This window comes from Castor canadensis, chromosome 13 (genome assembly GCF_047511655.1).
Source record: "Castor canadensis chromosome 13, mCasCan1.hap1v2, whole genome shotgun sequence".
NCBI lineage: Eukaryota > Metazoa > Chordata > Mammalia > Rodentia > Castoridae > Castor > Castor canadensis.
In genome coordinates this window covers 85,975,267-85,990,191 of record NC_133398.1, presented here as the reverse complement: position 1 = coordinate 85,990,191, position 14,925 = coordinate 85,975,267, and the positions used below count along the sequence as shown (strand labels likewise).

The 14,925-nt window shown below is 35.3% G+C and overlaps 1 protein-coding gene across 9 annotated transcripts in view; it reads right to left on the bottom strand.

Annotated features, from left to right (window-relative positions):
• Positions 1-14,925, bottom strand: part of LOC109703260 (kinesin-like protein KIF27) — an 85,340-nt gene that overhangs the window by 18,610 nt on the left and 51,805 nt on the right. For 8 of the 9 annotated variants that reach the window (XM_074052172.1, XM_074052176.1, XM_074052171.1 and 5 more), the window contains 2 exons: positions 8,505-8,618; positions 6,469-6,645 (listed from right to left, as the gene is read on the bottom strand). In XM_074052172.1, coding sequence (XP_073908273.1) covers positions 6,469-6,645; positions 8,505-8,618 — 291 coding nt within the window. Of the gene's footprint in view, positions 1-2,776; positions 2,859-6,468; positions 6,646-8,504; positions 8,619-14,925 lie in introns of all 9 variants that reach the window. The other variant, XM_074052178.1, reaches the window with a different exon arrangement.

Here is a 14,925-nt window from a genome sequence, read left to right as displayed (position 1 = left end):
ACTTTGATCCTCTTCACTCTTTTGTACCCTCTCCTTTCCCACTCTTCCCTCCCACTGATCCCCTTCTCAGTCTCCCTTTTACAATCAAGTCAAAATCATCATCATTTTAGGTCTAGGTTTCACATATAAGCAAAACCATATATGCTGTATTTGGCTTTTTGAGCTTGGCTTATCTCATTCAACATGATTATCTTCAGTTGATTTTCTGCAAATGACATAATTTTATTATTATGGCTGAATAATACTACATGGTGTATACATATATGTATATATGTATATATTACATTTTCTTTATGCATTCATCAGCTGTTGGGTACCTAGCCTGATTCCATGGCCTGACTTAACGTGAACAGTACTTGTATAAACATGGGTGTACAGGAATCTCTCTTGTATGTTAACATATACTCCAGAAGTATGCCCAAGAGTGGTATACCAGGTCTATTTTTAATTTTTTGATGAATCCCCCCTACTGATTTCCATATTAGTTGCTCTAGTTTACATTCCTACCAATAGTGTCTGAGGGCTCCTTTTTCCCACACCTGCCCAGCATTTGTTGCTGATGATTGCCATTCTGACTGGGATGAGATGGAATCTCAGTACCATTTTGATTTGCATTTCCTTTATGGTAAAGGATGTTGAACATTTCTTCATGTATTTATTAGCCATTTATAATTATTCTGGGATGAGATGGAATCTCAGTACCATTTTGATTTGCATTTCCTTTATGGTAAAGGATGTTGAACATTTCTTCATGTATTTATTAGCCATTTATAATTATTCTGAAATCTATTCATTTATTAATTGGATTATTCTTTTGCTATTTAATTTTTTGAGCTCTTTTATATTCTGGACATTAATCCTTTATCCACTGAATAGCTGGCAAAGATTTTCTCCCATTCTGTGCAATGTCTCTTGATTCATTTGATTCCAATTGTTTCCTTCGATGGGCAGAAGCTTTTTTAATTTGAGATATCTATTCTTCTCTTATTTCCTGGGTAACTGGAGTACTACTCAGGAAATAATTACAAATGTCTGTATTTTCCAGTGTTTTCCCATGGTAGTTTTGGATCTTACATTAAAATCTTTGAACCATTTTGAATTGATTTTTATACAGAGTGAGAGATAAGGGCCTAATTTCACCATACTGCATGTAGATAACCAGTTTTCCCAGCACAATTCATTGAAGAGGCTGTCTTGTCTCCAGTGTATGTTTTTGGCTTCTTTATCAAAATCAGATGGCTGTAGCTGTGTGAATTTATTTCTGGGTCTTCTATTCTGTTCCACTGCTCTTTGTGTCTGATTTCGTGCCAGTACCATGCTGGTTTTGTTACTCTAGCTCTGTAAAATTGTGATACCTTTAGGGTTGCTCTTTTTGCTCAGGACTGCTTTTGCTATTCAGGGTCTTTTATGTTTTCATATGAATTTTAGGATTGATTTTTCTACTTTTGCAAAGAAAGACACTGGAATTTTGATGGGAACAGCATTGAATCTGTAGGTTGCTTTCAGTAGTATAGCCATTTCCAAAATATTCTGTCAATCCATGAACATGGGGGATCTTTCCATCTTCTAGCATCTTCAATTTCTTTTTTCAAGTTTTATAGTTTTCATTGTAGAGGGCTTTTTTTACCTCCTTAGTTAAGTTTACCCTTATTTTTTGAGGCTATTATGAATGGAATTTTTTTTCCGATTCTTAGTATATAAAAGATGTATTGATCTTTATATATTAATGTAGCAAGACACAAAATTAATGTTTATCAGATCTAGAAGTTTTTTGGTGGAATATTTAGGGTCTTTTAAGTATAGAATCATATCATCTGCAAATAAGGATAATTTGACTTCTTCCTTCCCTATTTGAATCCTTTTTTCTTTCTTCTCTTGTCCTACTACTCTAGCTAGGAATTCCAGTAATATACTGAACAAAAGTGGGGAGAGTGGATACCCTTGTCTCATTACTGACTTTGTATTCTTTCAGTTTTTCCTCATTGAATATGATGTTTTGCTAGGCTCTTGATGGGTTATTTCAATCTAGAATCTCACATCATTAGTGTTCAGAATTTTTTTATATTGTATGTTTCATAATCTCCTCGTTTTCTTTGTTCTCTCTTTGTGGAATTACTATTACTTGAATGTTGGTCTTCCTAGATTTATCTGCCAATTAAATTCTTATTTCTAGTGATTTATTTTTTAATTCACTCTGAGATTTTTCAGCTTTATTCTTTTACCCTTTTCATTCCCAAGAATTTTTTTCATGTTTTCAATAACCCACAGTTCTTGTTTTATGGACAGAGTATCATCTTTTATCACAACGAATATACCAAAGTCTTTTTTGTAGTTTTTTCAGCTTCTTGCTCTGTCTCTAATTTCTGAGTTCCTTTTTTCCTAGTATCTATCTTTCATGGGGGTGCCATTCCTTTAATGTTGGTAGCATTTAAGAGTTAGGTATTAAAAAACTGATTAGATAGCTGGGCATGGTGGTGCATATCTATAATCCCAGCACTTGGGAGGCTGAGGCAGGAGGATCTTGAGTTTGAGGCCTCCTATTTTAGGATCCTATATTAATACAAACAAAATCCAAACAAGCAGAAAATGAGTAGGATGTGTGGTAATAAGATATATGTGAGATCCCAAATCTAAGTATTTTTAGGCATTTTTTTTTCAGGAAGTATTACAGAAAATCTGCTGGTTTCCTGCTGGGAATATAAATCCAGCTTCTGGCATCTTGGGATCTAAATTGGAGTTAGGAAACAGATATCTAAGAATTCATATGTAGACTTGCATTCATTCCGTTTGGAGTATTCTGACTAATCCCGACTTTCTGGTGTGCCTGGTTCAATCTTCAGAAAATAAATCATCTTGTCCTAGAAAGAGAGAAGAATATGCCCTGCTTTCATCTTATGCCTTACTTTTGCCTTCGGAAAATCCTAGCCCTTTTATTTCTGTGTCTTTTTGATGTTCTACGTGAGTTATATCTCACTAAGGTCATTTTTTCCTTAAGAAGAGAAAGAGCTAAAGCCAAAAGCCTTGGTCCTCATCTGTATTAAACCTGTATTGCAGCTTCTTCTGATCTGCTAATTGCTTTGCATATCTCACAAACATTTTTTTTGGTAATCTATCTCCCTTGCTATTTTTATAGCTTTTTAAAAACAACAGCTTTAATAAGATATAATTCATATACCACACAATTCAACTATTTCAAGTATAGAAATGGATTTGAGTATCTTCAGATTTATACAATCATAATCAATTTTAGGGCATTTTCATGACTCCCCAGTGACCATTCCTAGTCATTCCATTTCCTCCCTAATCCGTGCTAGCCCAGGCAATGACTATTCTACTTTTTGTCTCTATGGAATTGCCTAGTCTGTCTGTTTGGGTCTTTTGTGGTACTAGGGATTAAACCCAGAGCCTTGCCCTTCCTAGGGAAGGGCTCTACCACTTGAGCTACACCCCCTGCTCTGGAATTGCCTATTCTGGACATTTGATATAAATCATATTATACAAAGGTAGTCTATTGTGATGGCTTATTTCATTTAGCATATGTTTTCCAGGATCATCCACGTTGTAGCATGTATCAATGCTTCATTACTTTTATTACCAAATAATATTCAATTGTATGAATAGATCACAGTTTAGCCATTCATCATCTGATGAACATTTGTGTTTTCACTTTTTAGTTATTATGTTATGAACATTTATGTTCAAATTTTTGTATAGACATATGCTTTCACTTCTCTTGGACAAATACCTAAGGAAGTGCTGGGTTATATAGTACCTCTTTATTTAACCTTTTGAGGAACTCCAAAATGGTTATCCAAAGCAACTGCACATTTTATAATCCTATTGGCAGTGGATGAGGTTCCAATTTTTCTACCTCCTCACCAACACTTGTTTTTTTGGGGAGGTGGGGATGGGGTAGAGGATTGTTTTGGTATTTTTGAGACAGAGTTTCACTATATAGCCAAGGCCAACCTTGAATGCACAGTCCTCCTGCTCAGCTTCCCAAGTACTGGAATTAGAGGCTGGTTATCTTTTTATTATTGACTTGTAAGAATTCTTTATATATTCTTTTTTCTGTGGTACTAGGGTTTGAAATCAGGGCCTTGTGCTTGATAGGCAGGCACTCTACCACTTGAGCCACACCCCCAGACCCCCGATACATGATTTGCAAATACTTTCCCCATTCTGTAAGTTATCTTTTTTACTTTATTCCTAAGAGTCCTTTGTACCACAAATATTTTTAATATTAGATGAAGTCCAGTTTATTTGGGTTTTTGTTGTTATTGCTGCTTGTGTTTTAGGTATAATATCCAAGAAACTATTACTTAACGTAAGATCACAAAGATTTATGCCTATGTACTCTTCTAAGTTATACAATTTTAGCTCTTACATGTAGTCTATGATCCAGTTTGAATTTTGTTTTGTTTTGTTTTCTAAGACGGGGACTCACTATGTAGCCCCAGCTGGCCTCTGCCACAGCCTCCCAAGTGCTGGGATTACAGATATATGCCACCATCTTATCTTGAGTTGAATTTGTGTACAATGTGAATATATTCCTTTTCTGTCGTTTTATTGATATAATGATACACGTTTTAAGTCTATCTATCAAATGCATATAATTAAATCTTCTAAATAATTTCTCAAACACTAGAAAAGATGAAGTCTTTTTGTCTTTTATTCCAAAAAGAAATTAGTCTCAAGTTTCTCTTCTGTTTCATTAAAAAATTTTTCAAAGAATCAATTTTGCTTTGCTTTGCCTTATTGTGACCTTCATTTATTTCTACTCCCTACTTATCTCCGAATGTTCTTGCTTCCTAAAAATTATAGAAAAACTGTTTTCACCTATTTTCTTTTTCTGTATCATGAAGTAATCTTATTTCAGAGAAACTATTTTCCTCCTAATGCTTCTTTTACTTCACTCTTTCTTCTCTTTTGTGATACAGAACATATCATAAAGGTCCAGGTAATTTTCTTCTATTTCAATTTGTTAATCTTTTGCTGTTATTTACATATTTTGAGGGATAGCTTTTACCTGGACATGGCACCAGCAATTTGGCTTGCTGAAGGCACCACCCCAACCCTCTATTCAGTGGTCTTCTAGATTAGGAAAAAGGACAAAGCAGAGGTAAGTATAGGTTCCTATCACCATCGCCACAGGTGATATATAACTATTACCTGTTGTATCGATGTGGAGAGGCTAAAAACACACCACCATCAACTCAGACCCTACAGGTCTATATGCTAACTAAAAGGCAAGTCTAATAGAGGGGCAGGTCACTGATCCTCTCTTCCATGACACAATGTATGGATTGATCCAGGATGCAAGGTTGGCTAGAGGTGAAGGTATCTTCTTCAAGTTGGAGCAAGACAGCTTCATTTTTAGATGCTGTTGTTGAAAATATGTATAGATAGGTTCACCCCCCCAAAAAATATTTCCTAGTCCTTCTACTTATGCCACAATCATTTCTTTTTCAAAAGTTGAAATTGAGGCAAAGTTGTCCATAAAACTACTTTAACTGGCTCACAAAATACAACACCTCCAGGAAAAATATTTGTAAAGTTTCTCAAATCTTTGTAATTAAAAAATAAATCTTCATTGTGCAAAATCTTCTAAACTCTAACATTAGGTGACAGCTAGAGAGATTTCATATCTATTTTTCCAAATTACCAGTATTCACTATAAAGCACAAAATGATATAATTTATTTAAAATGCCACTAAGATTACTAATAAAGATTGCCAGGGGCTGGAAGGGAAGGGAAATGGGGAGTTATTGCTTAATGTTTACAGTTTCTATTTGGGGAAGTAAAAATAGTTTTGGAAATTGATATTCCTAGTGGCTGTATAACACTATAGATATAATTAATACCAGTGAATTGTGTTTGGGTTTTTTTGGAGGGGATTTTTTTGTTTTGTTTTGTTTTGTTTTGGTGAGCCTTGGGGCTTGAATTCAGGGCTTTGCACTTGCAGATTCTCTACTGCTTGGACCAACCTCGAATCCTGAATTGTATACTTTAAAAGGGTTAAAATGGTCAGTTTTAGGCTAGGTGTGGTGGCACATGCCTACAATCCTAGCACTCAGGAGGCTGAGACAGGAGGGTCTCAAGTTCAAGGCTAGTCTGGGTTATATAACCAGACCCTGTCTCAAAAAAGAGGTACATTTTATGTTTTCTATATTTTATTACAATAAAAAAGTCAACAATATATCATACTTTGAAGAACATTGAACATTTTACTTCAAAACTGAAAATATTTTGGTGATGATCATTAAGTAGTAATAAGCAAAATACACTGAGAATAAAAATAGTTTTCTTTTGTCTGACAGTACTAGGTATTGAACTCGGGGCCTACCACTTAAGCCATGCACCCATGGAATAGTTTTCTTTTGGTTTCTAACTTTACAATTACATAATTTACCTCTTAATGAAAATAATTCTAGAACCAGAACCAAATAGCAAATTAAACAGAATACCTGACTAGATCTCAACTTCTTATTTTCCAGGTGGTTCTTCTCCTGTAGCAGGGCTTCCTTCTTAGCAACTATGGCCTCCCGTTTCTTTAAGTCTTCTTCTAGTTCCTCTAATTCTTGGCGTTGGCTCAGAACTTTCTCTACTTCTTCATCTAACCATTTCTTTTGCTCATCCAATTTCTACATTAAAATTCAAAAGAAATAACATAATTTTTGTTTTTCGTTCTGCCATAAAAATTATATGGTAATAATATAAATTCAGATGGGCTGAATCCTCTAAAATGAACATTAAAACTACCAGTGAGAACACATGCTCCTGTCTGAAACCAAAAAAGTGGTTCTAGTTAACATGTTGTGCTGTGTTGTTTTATGAGAAATTAAAATTTATACTCCAAATACGTTCAAGAGCGTAAGTACATGAAAAAGAAAGGACTGACAATTTTATCTTTAATAAGAACACACTGGGAATCTTTCTCTGTTGTAGAGGTGCATACCTCTATCATAATACTTAACACGGGAGGGGGTGCTCTACTAGTCTGTCTTTCCTTTTGAGTTAATTAGTTGACTGTAGGAGCTGTGCTTTTTACTTCTCCATCTATAATACTTGCTGGAATGTCTAGCATACAGTTGGCATTCAGTAAATGTCAACTGAGTAAGTGAATGTCTGATTCAATCAATGGAATGAAAAAATGAATATGGAGTGGAAAACATAAATGGAGTATGGAAGGAAACCTAATATACACTGTAGTTTGATAACTTCAAATATTATAAAGAAGTTGGAATACTACCCAATACCTTAGCATTTTATTACGGATACTCAGAAACAAGTACAAATATAAATAGAATAAGGCTAAGATGTACTCTATCAATTGGACAGAGTAATGAAATAAACACACCAAAATAACAAACAAATAGAAAAATCAATATGGTGTTATTTTTAGTCCTTCATGAACCCGATTTAAAAAAATCTCCTAGAAATTTATGTTAAGACAATAAGGTAGTAAATATGCATGAGAAAAAAAGTGGCCAAAGCAACAAAGCTACTCAGTCCTACATCCAGATGTATACAGTATGTGGTTTATAATACTGAAACCTAAAATAGCAGCTCAACAACCATAGTTTTGTTACAGCCTTAGATAGTCCAATAGGAGACCCTATAAAGTCTGCAATTAGCTTAAACATAGTCAAAAGCATTCCTCAATTGTGAGGGGGGTTTGAATGATGAGTAAAAAATCCTTTTTAAGTTCTGTTCCAATAAAGAGAAAACCCCAAAAAAAGTACGATTCAGTCATACATTTCTGGGAGGAAAGGGTATATGGAGGAATACATCCATGCACTAAATTTCACTAATAATATTTATAAAAGTTAAGAAGAAATAACACATTTTTTCATAGTTAAGATGGATACATTTGTATTTTGAGTATAATTATGATTTTTTCTTTGGCAGTACTGGGGGTTTGAACTCAGAGCTTTGTGCTTGCTAGACAGGTACTCTACCATTTCAGCCAGTCTGCCAGCCCTGTAATTACAATTTTAAGTACACTGTTTTTCTTTCTTTTTTAAAAGTACATTAACTTTCTTATAATATTTTCAGTTTCCTTGAACTCTGAAATTAGTTTATGGGTTATAACTTTTTATTTTTAAAATGTGGAACTGAAGTATTAGTTCTTGAATATATTATGTAGCATTTATGCAATTTGACTCTGTTTGAATGTAGAACTCTGATTTTTAGAAATATCCTGTCTCCATGGGAATAAGCCAGACCATAATGGGAATAAATATAATCTAGTGAACATGGATTCCATGTTTACATTCCACAATCTTCAAATGCACCCATTTCTGCTGAAATAAGAATATAGAACATTTCTGGGCCAGAAAATTTTAATAACAAGTTTTAAAAGAAATATTAGAAATTTTATACATAAGTAGCAAAAAGTTTAGTATTTGAAGATTTTATTCAGATTCACCTCTTTTTACCTCTATTTAGACAATCACCAAAACTGAAGTAAAACCAGACACACTAAACAGAATTGACAAACCTGGAGTTGGTCTACATTTCTAAAAGGACTTTTTCTCCTTTTCAAGTTAAATGCATGAAGGTCCTCAGCTTTCAGTTTTAGACCTTCTTCCTGTTCTGTTTTTAACTGTAGTTCCTATAAAAAAAGAAATTAAAACACTTTATTATTTTTATTACCTGGCTATCATTAAATACATAAATAATAGCTTTCTTTTCTTTTTCTGTTCTTTTCATTGCAGTGCTGGAGCTTAAACCCAGAGCCTCTAGCACTGACCTATACCTACAGCCTGGGAGTAAGTTTCTTAACATTTCTTAGTTGCAAAAAGAAAGAAAATGAGTAGATGAAAGTTGAATTTGGGAAAAAAATAGTAATTTTTAGGCTGGGTTGTATAAGCTCAGTGGTAGAGCACTTGCCTAACATACTAGAGCCTTAGGTTTAATCCCCAGCATGGCAAATTAGTTAAGTAAATAAAGCCATTAATGGTTAGCTGGTCTTTAAAAAATAATAATTTTACCTTTTGCTGAGGCAATAAAAATCTAACTGCAAAAGTCAAGGTTCACTAACGTAACAGAGCAATTTTTTTCATTCTTTGTGTTTACAAATTAGCATAACAGAGTAAGAGTCTGACCAATTACAAATGTGATTTTTCCTTTCTGCCCTTCTGGGCTCACGAATTTCATAGTTACTCCACCCAAGACAGCCTTCTACTATGGGTATATTTGAATTTATTATAGTACAAATTCAAAAAGAAAAGTAACACTCAAGTTTTCAATGCTCATGAATAGAAGTCTGCAGCATAAAAAAAAAATAGCCTTGCAAGAGAGATCATGGTCCTGTGAAGAGTATTTTCCAAATTTCATTAGTTCCCATCCACATCTTAAGAGTCAAAAGTCCCAGTGCTCCCTTGGGGCTTAAAAGAAGATGCTGTTGTTCACCACTAATGCTTGGCAGGAATCAGGAAAGAGGCCACGGAAAAGTAGCCCATTTCACACACTATTTGTTACTGGTCCATGATGGATAAGTATAGAAATTCAAAGTCTGTGGTTAGATACTTTTATATCAATTTGACAGGATAATTCTATGTGTACTGACTCCTATAATTTAAAAAATGGACTTCAGCTGGGCACAGTAGCACACCTATAATTTCACCTACTCAGGAGGCTAAGACAGGAGGATAATGAGTTTGGGGCCAGCCTGGGTACTACAGTGAGACCCTGTCTCAAAAAAAAATGGATTTTATTTGTATATTTAATTTTATTTTTCTACTAATTCACATTTCACAAAGATTGGGCTGTGACACATACAGTTAGGAAAGAGGAACTTATTAGATTCCTTGGTCTGATGTGTCACAGATGGCCAAATTGCAGTCCAGTCATTGTGGGGACTAGGCCCCAATACTGAGAGGAAGGAGAGGCCACTGGGCTAGCTGCTAGATAGCCCTAGTAGTAGTCTCAACACGGGTTTACATTGCCATTGGAGACAAGATGAAGCCAAAGCATTCCCATGCTCTAAACAGGAAGCCAGACCACCCTATGAGTTATTCCAGCTATGGGCTATATCATCAGGAGCAGGGGAAGGTAGACAAGGAAGAACAAATTCTAGCCAATCAATTCTATGCAGAAAAAGAAAGCCACGCACTCAACTACCACATACACTACACTGGATGCCATCTTGGGAAAAGAAGTATAGGGAGGAAGAGGCTAAGGGACTGAGCACTGTTATTCAAGAGACCTAAGAATTATGTAAAGGAAATATTTACATTTTCAGAGTAAGATTTGGACAGGACATCTGGTTAGTTCCTACCCTATTTCTCACAAGGATCACAGGTCTGCTATAGACTAATGAAATTTTCTGTGTCCATCTGAGTTATATTATGAGTGAGTTTGGACCCCATTTTTATTTTGCTAACTCTAGTTCATACTTACAATTTAGCCCATCTCAAGGTGCTAGCAACTATGAGATGAGAAAGAATGCCACCTTAAATAAAGGCACCTTATACTTGAAGTTGAATCACTACTACTTCTATCTGTCTGTATACATTTTTAAAATATGCTGCAGTAGGTCTAATTCCTTCTCATACATGTTGCTCCAGGCATTATTACCTTTTTCCTTATTACTATATCAAAGTCACTGTGTAATAGACACTGCTAGATTTTTTTTAAAAAATCTGTACTATTTAACCCCCATCACAATAATACTGCAAGAAAGTGACTATTATAAACTCCACTTAATACAAGGAAATGGGTGCTTAAGGAAGTCAAACAACACCCAAGATCATGCCACCACCCATAATTTCAGGAGTTCTTAGTTCTATGCATAAGTCATACTATTTTCTGGAAATGGTTTAGGCAAGTAGAAAATGAGTAAGTAGGAGTGTCATGGAAAGATGTCCTTTAGGACTGTGAGCAGGTTTTCTGTTTTTGCATGCAGTAGTGGAACTGTCAATGTACACTTGGAGCAATCTATTCCTTTTTATGGTACCAATATTCCCCATAAATGGGTCATTTTGCTAGAATTAGAAATGTGATTAGAAGGAACAAAACTGCCATAAAGTTCTCTTTGAACAAGAGAGTTGTTTTTCTTTTCCCAAGCATGGATTTAGAGAATGTTATATCTTGCTGGTTCAAGTTATGGCCTGTGAGACATGAGAAGGTAAAACTCAAAGACAAAACTGACAGGCAGGCCTGATTCTTACACTGGAGGAGGGACTTTGATGAAGAGCCAAGGTTGTAAACAACAGAAGTAGAAATGGGACAGATTTAAGATATCTGGAAGATATACTATAAAGAGGAAGTCAATGATGACTCCTAAATTTCTAGTTTACCCAACTGACTGAGTGTATGTACGTATAAATACATATATAATATATATATGCATATAATGAAAAAATATATAAATAACGTAAGCCACATTGGAGAACTATAGTCTCTTCCCCGCGAAGGGAGCTAAGCAAGGAAGATTGTGAATTCTATGACAACTTAACAAAAATGTTGTTGATTGGATTTATAAATCTGGAGATCAAAGGACAGAACTGGGATTAAGGATTAAGTCTAGGAGCTGTCAGAGTTTAATGTTAGCCATGGGGGGAAAAAAAAGAGAGACCACTTAAGATAGAGTATAGAAGACAAGAGCAATAGGCAAAATCTTTGAGGAACTCCATTATTAAAGGACTGATAGAATAGAATAAGCTAGAAAAAGATTTAAAAAAGAAATAAGAAAGAAGCAAAAGTAAGGAGTAAAATGTTATGAAGGTAAAGAAGAAACTATTTCAAGATGGAGTGATGAACTATGCTGGATGCATCTGAATGTTAAGATAAGGGCTTTATGCTGAAATATCACACCACACCCAACAAATGTGTTCAATTATCATAGATCAAGTAAAATTTTAATTTTAAAAAATAATAACTTTAGTGACATAGAGAACACTAGTGAACTCAAGAGCCTTGAAGTGGTGGAAGAGCCAGAAACCAGAATGAAGAGGATAAGAGAATGAATGGGAACAGAAGAAACAAATGCAGTCAACTTTTCTAAGAAGTCTGCTTATGAAGGGAAGATGAAAGAAGTCATAGTTATATGGAAAAATAAAGTTGAAGGATAATTTTAGGATGATAAAAATCTAAGATACTTAAAGACAGAATACAAGAGAAAAGGAAAAGTTGAAGATATAGAACAAAAAAGGATTAAATAAAACACATGTGTGCTTAGCATATTATCATCTGAATATACTCAATAAGTATTTACTCCTATAATAATTACCATTTTGAAGGATGAGTAACCCAAGGAAATTAAGAAAACAATTCTATTTATAATATCTAAAAGAATAAAATATCTAGGAATAAATTTATAAGACATTGATGAAATTTTTAAAGACTAAATAAACAAAGACATCCCACGTGCATGCATAAGACTTAAATGCTGTCCATGTCAACAGTATGCTTGCAACCCAGCACTTAGGAGACAAAGACAGAAGGATCCCAAACTCAAGGCCAGCCTGAGTTACATAATGACTTCCAGAGCAGTCTAGGTTACATAGCAAAAAAAAAAAAAAATTGTTTCGAGTCAGGGTCTTACTATGTTTGAAAGGCTAGCATGAAACTCACTATGTAGCCCATGCTGGCCTGGAACAAATGAACTGACTGATTATAACTAACTATCCCTCTTTAAAAAATAGATGTCAATATCAGCCAACAAAGTCTATAGATTCAATGCAATCCCTATCAAAAATGCAATCCTTATCAAAATTTCAGTGGAGGGTGGGGGATATAGTTCAGTGGTAGAACACTTGCCTAACATATACAAGTCCTAGATTCCATACCCAGCACCACAAGAATTTTTTCCAATGGCTTTTGCAGAAATGTAAAAGCTAATCCTCAGATTCATACAGAATTGCAGATGACTTGAAGGCAACCTTGAGAAAGAAGACCAAAGTTGGAGAACTTCTCAATTTCAAAACTTACTACCAGGCTTCCCTAATCAAAACAATGTGGTCCTGGCATGAGGACAGAAATCTACACCAGTGGAATAGAGCCGAGAGTTTAAAAACCACACATGTATGGTCAACTGACTTTTATTTTTTGCAGTACTGGAGTTTGAACTCCTGACCCTGAACTTGTGAGCCAAGTACCTATCACTTGAGCCATGCCTACAACCCATTTTGCTTTTAGTTTGTTTTTCAGACATGGTCTTGTGCTTTTGGCCAGCTTCATACCACAATCCTCCTACCTCTACATCCCAAGTAGCTGGAATTACAGGTGTGTGCCCAGCCCCCTAGCTGACTTTTTAAAATAAAAACTATACATATGTAAGGTATACAACATAGTGTTTTAATATAAGTGAAATGATACTATAGCCAAGGTAATTAATATAACTATCTACTCACATAATTGCCATTTTTGTGAGAAAGAGTAGCTAAAATCTGCTATTTTAGCAAATTCTTAATGTTCTTTTTTTTTCCCTTTCCTTTTGTTTGGTTTTTTTGTTTTGGTTTGTTTTGAGGCAGTCTCACTTATGTAGCCCAGGCTAGCCCTAAACTCAAGGTCCTCCTGCCTCAGCCTCCTGAATGCTGGTGTTGCAGAAAGTATTTATTACTTTACCCAACTTACAATACAGTATTCATAACTACAGTCATAAAGCTACATATTAGATATCTAGACTTACTCATCCTGTGTAACAGCAACTTTTTTCTCTTTGGTCAACATTTGCCCCACCATAGCATCTCTCCACTGCCCTAGCAAACTGATTTTGACAGGGGTGTCAGGTCCATTCAAAGGAGAAAGAACAGTTTCTTCAGCAGATAGTACTGGTACACCTGGAGTTCTATATGCAAAAGAATGAAGTTGGACCCCTACTTTACTTCATACACGAAAACTGAGCCAAAATAGATTAACCACCTAAATATAAGATCTAAAACCATAAAACTCCTGTCAGAAAACCTAGGGCTAAGTCTTCATGACCTTGGATTTGGCAATGGGTTCTAGATTTGACAACAAAAGCATGAGCAACAAAGAAAAAAATAGATAAATTGGACTTCAAAATTAAAAACTTTTGTGCATGAAAGAATATGTAAATGTGTAAGTTGTTTACAGTGGTGTACATCTGTAGTCTCAACTACTCAGGAGGCCAAAGTGGGAGGATCACTTGAGTTCATGAGTTTGAGATCAACCTGGGCAACATCTTGAGAACCAGTCTCGAAAGAAATAAAATAACGAGTTTAAAGACAACCTAAGTAATGGGAAAACATATCTGGAAATCATGTATCTGACAAGGCTTAATGTCCAGAATATGTAAAGAATTCCTACAACTTAACAAGGTAAACAGCCCAATTAAAAAGTGAACATGGCTGGGTGTGGTGGTGCCTACTGTAATCCCAGCACTCAGGAGGCTAAGGTAGGAGGACTGAGAGTTCAAGGCCAGCCTAATCTACACAGTGAGTTCAAGGACAACCTGTGAAACATAGTGAGATCCTGTCTCAAAAAACAGGGTTGGCACAGTGGTTCAAGTGATAGAACACCTACCTAGCAAGCTCAAAGCCCTGAATTCAACCCCCAGTACCACCAGAAATAAATAAATGAACAAAGTGAACAAAGGATATGAACGACATTTCTCAAAAAGATACTCGAATAAGCACATGAAAAACGCTCAACATTATTAGTGACTAGAGAAATGCAAATCAAAACCACAATAAGATACTACTTCAGCCAGGTGCTGGTGACTCACACCTTAGTCCTAGCTACTCAGGAGGCAGAGATCAGGAGGATTGTAGTTTGAAGCTAGCTCAGGCAAAAAACTCACGAGACCCTATCTTGGAAAAACCTAACACAAATAGGACTGATGCAGTGGTTCAAGCAGTAAGAGCATCTGCCTAGCAAGTATGAGGCCCTGAGTTCAAACCCTAATGTTGCCCACCACCCCCACCCCAAAAAAAGATACTACTTCACACCTA